Here is a 12,333-nt window from a genome sequence, read left to right as displayed (position 1 = left end):
GGTTGTATAGGGTATATAAAAACAATGCCAACGTATGACACATATTTAAGCATGTTGAACATTTTAAAGACAGAATCGTCCGAGGAAATGCATTAATTCGCACTGGTGAAAATATCAGTTCTCAATAATATTGATATGACTACAAAATTTAAAGAAAAGTAACGAAATTCATGTAATTTGATGTTTTGAGACGTATTTTTCTTTGTTCGAAGTTTAGATAACTGAATTTGCCACTCTCCTTGGTAAAACTATGCATACTCAACTACAAAACGAATGGATCGTGTACCTGCAAGTTATTTTTGTTGATAAAATTTCAATTATATGCATCCTGTCGCTGTTTTTGATGATACCTCTGACGATGGATGAAAATGTATTCGTATAGGGAGAGGCTGCGGCTTCATAAATCTGCCTTTTATCGTATCTTGTAATTATAAGTGCACCCTCCATTAAGTTCGTGCTAATTATGCGATTTATTTACAAGTGCATACAATTTACACTACTGTATAAGTGTCTTACAGGTGACTAACTGAAGAAAAAGAAGCAGATATGGAAGTCTGGTTATCAGATCCAATCTCTTTTTAATTAATGTTTGTTCACACACTCCTCACAGCGGTTGTAAACGTTAAATGTACGTCAAGGGAGGAAATCTGTGAGATTCAAGGTTTCAAGATTTTATTTATAACTGAACCCATACGGGCATCAGTATTATAATAACAACAAATTTAACAAAACAAACACTTAAAGGGCCTACATAAAATAAAACAGTAGTTTAACGGTCATAATAGATCTGATACAAATATTTTGTAAGCTAAAAGATAAAAGACGGTGTACATTTAGAATTAACCAGTGTTTTAACTGGCCAGCAAATAACTGCCAGTGACAAAAACCTATTCCTCCCAAAAAATTTTAAATATTTTCTGTACAAACAATGCTAACTTAAAAAGAAGAGTACTATCATTACTATGAAATAAACGTTGAAATGAAATTACATTTGACTGTTGAAAGTCATTTGGTATATATTTTACTCTGTCTAAATTTAAGTACGGACATTCTATAATGTAATGAAATTCACCTCCTAAAGATGTATTATTACACAGATAACAAGTCCTGTTCTTGAGCTCAATATTCAAAAATATCCCTCTTTCAACTTGTAACAAATTGTTCCTACATCGGAAATGACACATGGATATTGCGAGATTTGTTGTTAAAACTTAAAATAATTTTCAAACTCAAAGGTTGTTATAAATATTCTGTAACACAAACATTTTCTGGAAATTTGCAAAGTTTTTTTTCATTCCAGGATTGAATAAACTGGCCTTCAACCTCTGTTGTACAATATTGCGGAAATACACTGGTGAAAATACTGATTGATTCAGCCAGTATTCAGCAAATCCAAGTTGTTCTAAAAGTTCTTTTACATATGAAATCCAAGAACAATAATTTACATTTTCTGATGGAGTCTCTACATGAACCTGTAAAGTATACAGTTTGTCTTTTTTTGTTTACCATTAATAATTGTACACCAGTAGTTCAATATTCTATTTCTAATTATAACATCTATTGGTAAGACACCAAGCTCGCCAAAAAAAAAAACAACATGACATTAGGTGTTGACTTTTTTAACCTTCAGTACATTTTCAAAAAAATTTAAGTTGAAAACTTTTAACAATGCTAACATCACCACAACCCAATACCTCTGATCCATACAATAATATTGGTTGAACCACAGACTCAAATAAACGTAATTGTAAATCAATACAAAGCTGCAACTTCCTACATTTTTTCAACAGAGCATACATATTTTTTCTAGCTTGGTCAACCAAATACATTTTAGTTTGTTGAAGTAACCATTGTTGTTAAATTAAATTCCTAGATAACTGAAGTCATCTACTACTTCAAGTGCCGCATTATTATAAAAAAAGGTAGCCTTATTTCGCATTTTTACACGTAAAAAAAATAACAACCTCATATTTATTGGAATGAACTGTAAGTTTCCAAATATAACAATATTATGACATAACATTTAATGCAGTTTGTAAATCATTTTCAGATTCTGCAAATAACACTGTATCATCTGCATAAAGTAACAAAAATAACTTGAAAACATTTCTGAAATATCATCATTTAGCAGGTCCTTTACATTGTTTGATAATTCCACTAGTCCTGAAAAAAAATAGGCATACGTGAGACTAAATCATTCAAGAAAACAGAAAATAAGATTGGTGATAAATTTTCACCTTGTCATACACCAGTTGAGCTATAATGAAGAAATTTGATAGACATTAGCTACTCTTTACACAAGATTTGGCTTTATCATATATTGTATATTTAGCCTCAAAGACTTTGTCATCAATGTTATGCTGAAGCAATTCATTCCATAAACACATACGATCGACAGAATCAAACGCTTTCTTCTAATCTACAAAGGCACAATACAAAGGCACAATATAAGAGCAGATTGGTTTGTATATACTTTAACTTACTCCCCTTAGATTCATAATCACCATTTGCAATACAGAATTAGCAACAGACGATAAGACAGGTAAGATGATATTTTGTTAAAGTTTAAGGGGACGCATACTTTGAAATTAGAAAAAAAGTGGGTGGGGTATTATAAAATTTATCTGCAAAAAAGTACACGGTTTTGGTAAATGAAATGAATACTGTTTCAACTGTTATAAGTACACAAAGGATTGCTCACTAAAATAAAAATGAGAAAAACTGAAACAAGAAAGTTATTGTTGAATTACATAAGATTTCTTGTGTACATTCAAAGTCAACAATTAAGACTTTTTGGTGCGAAAATAATAGTGCTTCACTTTGTCCAAACATTTATCAATGTCCTACAGATTCTAATTTAAAGAAAGAATATGAAATAAGTTCACTGTCTTGCTTTTCATTTGGCATATGTGAGCTAAAATACATTATTTAGTTTGTTTACAAAGTAGTGCATAAGAAAAGATACGGTGGTCAAGGAATGCCACATTACAAAACTAAAAGAGTATATTCCCCTTAATACATTAAACATTTATCATTACAGAAGTCTAGTGGCTTACAATAAAGGCCTAGAAATGTTGCCATTATTAATTTTTAACTTGGTATTCATGAACTGCAATGCACTTAAATATCAAAACACATTCAACAAACTTTTGAAAATCTACTGTCTTAAAAATCCCTAAAATAAGGTATGAAATTTGGTTGAGAGGTCCAATCAATGTGTATATGTGCAAAAGCAACATTCTAATCTTTTTCACAAAAGTTACTTAATACACAGCAGGAATGTCAATGAATGATCAAAACTGGACGAATATACAGTTATCCTCACTTTAATGTCATTTATAATTTGTCCTTGAATTCTCCACCATACTTTTCATAACTCTGTTTGCACGAGTTGCACGAGAATGCTGTCATTCACGTAAAAAAATGGGGTCAAATAAGTTGTAAATGCAATATCATGTAAACGTAGTTAATGGATTATGCAGTTCAAAATAAACTTTATCTCATAACGTAACGAACATGTATAATGTTGTAACAACAACTTTACCTACACTGATTTAAGTAGCAGTCGGTTTATAAGTGACTTTATTGATTCATTTTGTGTTTTGTTATTGTTGTCAAAAGTATAACGGAAGTGCCTCACAGCTGAAGCGGAAACCAGTTTGATGCGCAAAGTAGTCCACTGTAAGTAATATTTTTTGACAAATGTCCACAGAAATTAATAATTTTCTAATATTAAAGACGAATATCTGAATAGGATTCATTATTTGATAACAAATTATAATCATCGACATGTTTTTTAAAAATCGTACACGTGCTGACACCTAAGTTGTCTCCCGTTGTTTATTAGAGTTACCTTTCGTCCGGCACAGTAATACATTTGCAGTGAATCGCCGAGAAGTCGTGGGAAAATTAAAAACCATGTAAACAAACTAAAATTAACCACCTTTTCAAGATGAATTTCAAGTGATCGACATTATGCATTTAACCCGCCTGACCTGTGTAGCATCTTAGATATCTGTTCTAAGGTATTCATTGTGTAGAATGTCATGTTATGTCCTTGCAATGCTAATTCCACTCTGATTTTTTTGTTTACTTTTTTTGTCAATGAGAAATATGGCGTCCATCCCGAGATGAACTGACGTGGCGTTAATTTTTTACATGTTTAAGCAAACCTGGTGTGTTAGAAAGAAAATCTCATCCCTTCAACATTATTTGGAACACTGTTATTGTAAAAAACCTGTTTTTTCCTTATACAAAAGCTTAATATTTTGTGTTGAATGTACTTTCACAAACACCTCTGTTTTCCTATTACATTCATAGTACCACATCCTTATCCACAAAATACTGAATATTATAGGTGTCCATCAGTATTATATCAGTTTAGGAATATGTTTTTTATTTTCCCACCATCGATTTCTTGAATATGCACCCCTTCCGCATTGCTGTATGAACTGTGAATGTAGCAATATGCGTCCCCTTAAGTATCAGACGAACTGTAATAACTTTGAAATGATGTACAAAATGTTAGCCAGAGCAAGCATAGGGTGGGCCCAGTTCACAAAAAATTCTCGTCGTTCCTTTTAGCTCTGATTTTCAACATTTTGATGATAAGCAAATTCCTCGATGCTTGAATTGTTCGACAAACCTGCAAACCTACTAAGCTTCATGTCCTCTTTACCTATCTTATCAAGCGCGTAGCTATCTTTACGCAAATACGCAGCTGCGTAGTGAAAATCTGGCAACCATACACAATTAATTGGCTAGGGTCATGCAACGGAGATGGCTTCATACACTATCATTGCTTACTTCATATTGTGTTTGAAGTACAGTAAACTCCAGTTTTAGCGAACTCATCGGGACAAGCAAGTGCGTTTTCGTTATAACCTGAGTTTGTAATAAAAATAAAGCGAACCTGTTTCTTATAGACATTATTTGTATAGCAAACTGATTTATATGATTAGTTGATTTAACGTGCATTGAAATTCACCAATTGTCTTTGTAGTTTTATAACAATTTAGGTACAGTTTTGCAATTTATCTCATAATCCTACTATCTGATTGCTTATTTTGTAATAATCCTGACCATGTGAAATATTACAATCATACGCTGTCTAGGAGGAAATTTCTGTAACAAAATTAAAATACAGTGTTAACAATTAATAAAATGTTGGTTGAGAAATCGGAAAAAATTACATTTTCAAGGCTGAAAGCTGTTGAATATGACTTTTTGTATAACACTGCAGACGTAATTTGTCTCGCATAATATTATCTTGAGCTGAGCGCGAAACTATTGTAACAATATATAAAAAGAAAAGATATAATAGCTTCACGCTCAGCCTTTGATATCATAGATATATGTTATAATTGTAGTTAAGTGTATGAAATTATCAACTATTATTCCATAGAAAATAAAATTCAATAGAAATCCATTCATTACACCTAGTTAAATCTTACGCTATTGACACCGGCACAAGTCATACGATATTACAGTATTTGACAACCAATTCACAGTGAGATAAATATGCTCTTTCTATATAATTGGTGATTTTATATTTTCAGTGCGTATTACGTAACTAAATTATATGTATAATATTTCGAAAGACCTTAAACAACTTTTTTAAAAATCATCAAAACAAGATTTCAGTGTAATGCTTGGTTTTAGATGTCGTTTAGATAATATTATAGCAACAATCCCGCTACGTATAAATACTTGTTTTATGATTCAGTACTGTTAGTACGAAATCTGCCCAATGCTAATGTTAAAGCCTGAAATTTTCATAGTTTCGCACTTCGCCGTTGTGATCTCGCGCTTCGTCTTTCACGCTTTTCTGTCATGGGAAGGCGATACCCGAAGCGCGAGATCAAAATGACAAAGCACGTTATGGAGTTTCTTTTTTTTTTTTTATTTTTTTTTTTCTCGAAATTTTTCGCTTCACCACCGTGATGTTTAGCTTCACCATCACGATGGCTTCACAGCTCGCCAGTGAAAGAGATGCATGAAGCGCTAAGCGCAAGATCACGATGGCAAACTGCAAAATAATCTAAAGGAGTAAGAAACATTTTGCAGAATACTGTTTTAGTTGAAGAAAAGATAATAATAAATTTTAACGAAGTTGACATAATGCAGACGTCGATGACATTCGCCGAAATATTTTCCCTATGCAAGGCATCAGTTTCTTGTCTTCATTTTCGCAGTAAAAACGTATTTTTTTTCACAGTAATTCAGATTATATTAGATAGATATTTGACATGGAAATAGTTAAGGTATGATCTTACACATTCAGTACTAAAACTTTTCAAATCTTCAGTTAAATACGGAATAATAACCTGTTAAAGGTGTGAATTTCCTGTTCACCTACATGTACATAAATCACACGAGGGCGGTATCGCTCACACGAGTAGGTACCCGAATAACCAGTGTGAACATGTTTTCTTCTGAGTAATAAATGTGTCATTGCAATACGGGTGGGTGGAGGGGGTGTGTAATTTAAATATAAGTTGACGAATCACTGCTGCTAGCGAAGTTGTCTCCCTGTTAATCTTAATCCCCAGGTCTTTCAGGGGTAGGGATAGAATTCTTTTACTTCTCGTAGAATCATACTTTGCCAACAAAATGACACGATTTATATACGTACATACACGTCAAAATTACAAATTTACACTAATTCAAACTGAACTTCACACAATTATGGTTAACTATTATTTTTGAGGGGAAAAGTTGAATGTTCTCTAATACATAGACCGTGGACAGTCAAATTAGTTGCTATAAAAGACAAAATGTATATTTTCAGACACAGCGACCTCTAAATTGACCTGTTCCCCAAAAACAAATTGGTATACATATCTTGAAAAGAAATCGAGTATGAAATATAACATTTTAAGATAAAAATACACTCCGGGTGGAGGTGAATCCATCCTAATGCACGAATAAGTTTAATCCAGATATCTTTGAGTAAAACAGTTCACGTTTTATTGTCGGTTTTATTTCCTTAAAATTTACTTATCCTTTCAATGTCCTGTCCTTTTTTCTTGAATATTTTCGTATACATTCTAAGCATGATGTACTGAAAAAGAAATTAAAAGCATTATTTACACTTTAGTTTTAGTAAATCGTAAATGAAACTTCTGTTGAATGTGGCGTTAATGTATTTGTAATTTATTGACTTTATTCAGTCTGACTAAAAGAATGAAAGATATTATCTTGTATTCCCGACCCCTCTCAAAACATCCTAACCAGTTCGTTCATTAACCGGATCAAGGCAAAATGTCATGACATGTTTGACGTCGTAGTAGTGAAATTCACCATTACATAATTTTGGTATTTGATCGAATTGACTTGGTCCATTACAGGAAAAGAAAGAAGAAATGTTGATGTTTCATAAGAAAATGCATACCCGAGATACAAAAAAAATAACATTTGTGGTTTTCAATATTGGATTTATTAAACCCGTTGAATAAAATTGATTAAATGTTCGGCAGAGCCTCGCCTTTTCTTATTTAATTCATATCGTTCAATAAATTCAATATAAGAACAAATATAATGGCCTCTGTTTATGTTTTAGAAATAGTATTTAAATAAGGGCAGTCTTCAGTTTGAATTCCAGTTAACTATTAACAAGTAGTAATCTGCTATAGAGTTTAGAATCTCAGTGTGCAAAATACTATAAAATAGCTTTGGGAACAGGTTGGTTGTACAGAAAACCACAACCTCTGGGATCTCATGTTTTTGTATGTCATCCCATAATTTTTCTCCCAATAAAATTTAAAACTGTAATATGAATTTAATTTTTGCTGTTGAGAAAATACACACACATCAAAACATGGTTTAGTACCGTTCAACAGTATTTTACTTCGATGCTGTTACGGCGTTCATTTAACTGTTTCTTCTATATTTTGAACCAGTTCCAGTTTGTTTTTCAACAAGTTCTGTATTCTGAACCATTTCCAACTTGTTTTTCAACAAGTAAACGGTGATATATATGCCTTGAGACTTGATGTCCCTTTGTAAGACAGTGTTGGAGAACATTTATTTCTCAAAACCTCACGATAAATAGTTTTGTGCTCTTCCTACAGAGCTACCAGGGTCGGCTGAAGCAAACAAACTAAATATCTATTGGTGTTTATATGTCACACCATGTATTTCCTTTCCTACTGTGAGGAACGTGTTCAAATGATTTATTCTAAATCCGCATGGGTTTGCCTTAACGGTTCAAATGAATGCTTTCTCCAACACACTATAGGAAATATTTTTCACAATATTTACGACAATGTCAACAGTCAAGACCAATTTTAACAGAAACTTACACAAACAAGCATGAGTCCTCCCCCGCTGTTTGTGATGATGACGGCATTGCCTATCTTGCTCCAGAAACTAGCCTCCGAATAGATGGTTCCAGCTAGTACCAGAACAGCTAAAATATAAAACATCTTGTTATACATATTTTCAAGGGACCAACGTGGCCGCCGAGTGGTTAAGGACTTCAAATTACTTGCCCCTCACCGATGTGGATTCGAGTCTCACTCGGGGCGTTGAATTCTTAAGGTGAGAGAACTGGCTTACGGAAGGTCGATGGTTCTACCCAGATGCCCGCCCTTGATGAAATAATGCACGAAGGTGCACCTGGGGTATTCCTCCACCATCAGAGCTGGAAAGGGACCCGTGATCGTCCATCATATTCTAACTGAGCTAAATGGGTCCCCATGTGTTGACACAAGAGCATAAGTCAAAGCGTTTGGAGCGCGCCAAACAACTGCTGAAAGGAAACAGTGTTAATAATGCACCCCACCTCCCCCACAAAAAAAAACAACAAAACATACGAGTTGCTCACTGGGAATGAAACTTTGGTTTTTGTTTTGAGTCCCAGCGACCCATAAATAACAAAAATGGCTGGTTAAAGGTCAGGCAAAGCAAGACTCAAGAAATTAATTCCAGTGCAGAAAGAATACTTTGCCGGGATGATATGAAAATATTTGTGATCAGAATGACAGTATAGCCATGCGAAGACCAACGACATGATTTAATGAATCACCCTTGTAACTCACCTGCTGCAGGATATAGTACTCCGGCAACAATAGAGACGAAAGACATGTATATTGGTTGTTCTAGCCATTGCAACACAAGCCCAACGACAAGGAAAATAAAGGACAGGTATAATACACACATAGCCGTCGTAATCAGGTAAAACGTGACACGAATAACGTAACCTGGAACAAAACAAATGACTTTTTTCAAACATCAAATTCGTAGATATACCTTAATACTTATGAAACAACAATTATTGTGTCCATACATTTCTCTCCACCGATATTTGCCATTGGTAGTTATCATTTGCGTGTATCGGAGCGAATTCAATACAAATTAACATCAGCAATTTCTTTTTATCGGTATAGGTTTGAATAATGATAAAGATACAAGTTTTAGCAGACCTAAACACTTTTTCGTGATCTCTCTGGATCATAACTTAAATTTATAAAACTGCTACATTTTATTAAGTTAAGGCGCCAGCGTTCTAATTTTCTTTCAAAATTTGTAATATTAAGTCAGACCGTTTATACAAATACCATCTCCGTCAAGGTTGATATTCGCCCCAACGCGCTATGGGTTCGAAATCCCACACGTGAAGTAGAACTTTTCATTAACTGGGTTACGAAAGGTCGGAGGTTCTACTATCCTTCAATATCGCCTCTCTGTACCTGACAAAAAGATGCCCGGACTGATACCTTAGATCCTCCAACGTATTGATGACTCCTCCAGAAAAGTGGAGGATGGTGCGAGATACAGAAGACGCTCCGATTCTAGAAGGCTTCCTCTTTCTTAAGCGTGTCAGGTGTAAAGCATGGATAATGTAAGTGTTTTAGGAGCTGAGAAAAGTATGAAATTCATGAGAAATATGTTTAAAAAGAACAAAATATTTAAGATTGCACTATCGTACTATAACATTATGAATTATACCAAGTCTGCCTTTTATGAGGGTCATTCTAAACATAAAGACTATCTCGCGCTTCCGTAGAAGTTTGACATGCAAGAAACTCATGTTTTTATAATCCTGCAGTTTTATTGAAACCTATCGTACTGTTTCGGAGATACTTAGTTATGTATCAGGTGTAGTCATATCTACTAAGCAAAATACATGTAGTTATGAAAAGCGAACAAAAAATCTGAAACTATCTAGCATACATTTAATTATATTAATTTTGCGGAACAGTCGTCTAATTATATAGCTTCACGTTAAAATTATAAAGTCTTCCTTGTTCAAATATTATTATTTCTGTCTTTTTGTATTGATTGCAATACTACCTCAGTTAAATATACTGCGTCGTCTGTGAACAAAAGACAAATCGATCCAAACTACCCGTCAATTGATTCGAAAAATGATGTAGATATTTTTTGTATTGACTGCCTGTCGCTTTGATAGAACAATACATGCATTGAATTGTTTTTACAAATGGTGGTGTGGGGGGGGGGGGGGGGGGGGGGCGAATAGTTTAATAGATAAAGAAAAACTTTTTTGAAATATCAAAGCATTTTCCAAAATCGCCAAATGCTGAATGAGTTTTACCTAGTGATGACGTTTTAGTTATAATCGAACATAGAGAATCTACAGTCGACTGTGGATGTTCCGTTTCGAAAGCTGTACTAATTATCAGTGATTTTCATATGCTTGTTTGACTACTCGGTTAATCGATTCGGAAGAACTTGAGAACATTCAAAGAAAACCGCTGTAAAATTTTGCATCTTTCTTCTCTCCACTTAAAAATAAAAATATGGACTTTTATTGCTTCACCTCAAGATTTTGGACCCTCTCCCTAAAGATACATTTTGTTTAATAGTATATGAAGGTTAAAAATAATGATATATTACTGAATAAAAGCCGATATTTCTGTAACCATTTTGTGAAAGTACTGGGTTTTCCCCTAATTTCAAACGTTACTATTTCCTTTTCAAGTTTTTAATCCTGTATATCGTAGTCTTTCTCTGTATTTTGGTTTCCAGATTTAGTACTTTGTAAATTCCTGTGTGTTTATAAAGTTCATTTAAAGAAAGAAAGAAATCTGAAACCGTGTATAATAATTTAACAAAATCAACGTGTGTATGTCAAAATTATTACGACAGAGCGTCAAACCTCAAACCGGCGCGTCAAGAAAGAAAAACCACACAGAACAGGCAAATATTTTGTGGATACTGTCAAACTTAAGACAATAATCATTAAAAACGTTTTCGAATCGACAAAAAATACATCTCAAAAAGACATTTCGCCCTCGTGGTAAGTTTGCTCCGCTCCTAAACACCAAACAATGATTTAATTCAAAGATAAGTCAAGACTAAACTTAAGGTAATAAATACATAAAAAGTTACCTCATGTCACTAAAGCATTTATATCACCTTGACAATTATCTAATAATAATGACGGGGACCTCCGTGACCGAGTAGTTTAGGTCACCGACTTCAAATTACTTGCCCCTCACCGCTGTGAGTTCGAGCCTCACTCGGGGTGTTGAATTCTTCATGTGAGGAAGCTATCCAGCTGGCTTACGGAAGGTCGGTGGTTCTACCTAGGTGCCCGCTCGTGATGAAATAATGCACGGAAGGGCACCTGGGTTCTTCCTCCACCATCAAAGCTGGAAACTCGCCATATGACCTATAGTTGTGTCGGTGCGACGTTAAACCCAACAAAAAGAAATAATTACCTAAATCGCCCTGTTCATTATCCAACTGGGTATATGGATACCTGCAGGTTCCAATCACTAACCCGACAGTGCAATTTGTCAGCGGAACAGTTTGACTTAAATTGGAATCGTACTGATAGTTCTCCAAATGTCTTGTGTACCAGACTGGCGAGTAGAATCCTACATTTACTAGTATAAAACTAACTAAATACATCACAACTAAAGTTATGGCATACGGTAGTTTTAGTTTTTGTTTAGTTTTAAAATCCATCTTTTTCAAAATCTATAATAGTTCGCTGGTTCAAAAATTTGTGTTTTTAGTCGAGAAGCTATTCTTAAGATTTAACTTCGTCAATATTGGAGATCAATTTAACATGGTAGGTTTGGCAGACAAGGAAGTTTGAAACTTATCTTTTGAAGCAACGAATTGTTTTGTTTATATTTTAAATATATTGTAGATTTTGTCGATATATGAAATCTGATCAAACACTTTGAAAGACGTATTGTGATTTTTAAAAGAGCTATACTATTTATCTTCAGTAATATAACAGATACACAGTTTTTGCTTTGATTTATTGACCAAAAGCTTATTAAACTTTTGTGAAAACTAGTGGCCCGGTCCCTTTCCTCTTTGATTATATTCTTTTATCATAAACATTTTCTCCTG

General features: G+C 33.8%; 1 protein-coding gene across 1 annotated transcript; it reads right to left on the bottom strand.

Annotated features, from left to right (window-relative positions):
• Positions 1–655: 655 nt before the first annotated feature.
• LOC123549958 (uncharacterized) lies at positions 656–12,065 on the bottom strand. Its single transcript, XM_045338400.2, has 4 exons — positions 11,688–12,065; positions 9,042–9,203; positions 8,304–8,410; positions 656–7,063 (listed from the first exon to the last, which is right to left on the bottom strand). The coding sequence occupies exons 1-4, from the start codon at positions 11,935–11,937 to the stop codon at positions 6,989–6,991; spliced, it is 594 nt and encodes a 197-aa protein (XP_045194335.1). The 5' UTR covers positions 11,938–12,065; the 3' UTR covers positions 656–6,988.
• Positions 12,066–12,333: the final 268 nt, after the last annotated feature.

Source organism: Mercenaria mercenaria, chromosome 6 (assembly GCF_021730395.1).
Source record: "Mercenaria mercenaria strain notata chromosome 6, MADL_Memer_1, whole genome shotgun sequence".
Taxonomy (NCBI): domain Eukaryota; kingdom Metazoa; phylum Mollusca; class Bivalvia; order Venerida; family Veneridae; genus Mercenaria; species Mercenaria mercenaria.
Note: the sequence above shows the minus strand (reverse complement) of the source record. Positions and strands in the feature narration are given on the sequence as shown.

Bases quoted from the DNA above. Each gene is read 5' to 3' on its own strand.
- LOC123549958 (XM_045338400.2), bottom strand. From the start codon at position 11,937: ATGGATTTTAAAACTAAACAAAAACTAAAACTACCGTATGCCATAACT. The intron at 8,411-9,041 runs GTGAGTTACAAG...TTTATATTTTAG, and splicing joins AGTACTATATCCTGCAGCAG to CTGTTCTGGTACTAGCTGGA. The intron at 7,064-8,303 runs GTAAGTTTCTGT...TTTCTTTTTCAG, and splicing joins GAGGACTCATGCTTGTTTGT to TACATCATGCTTAGAATGTA.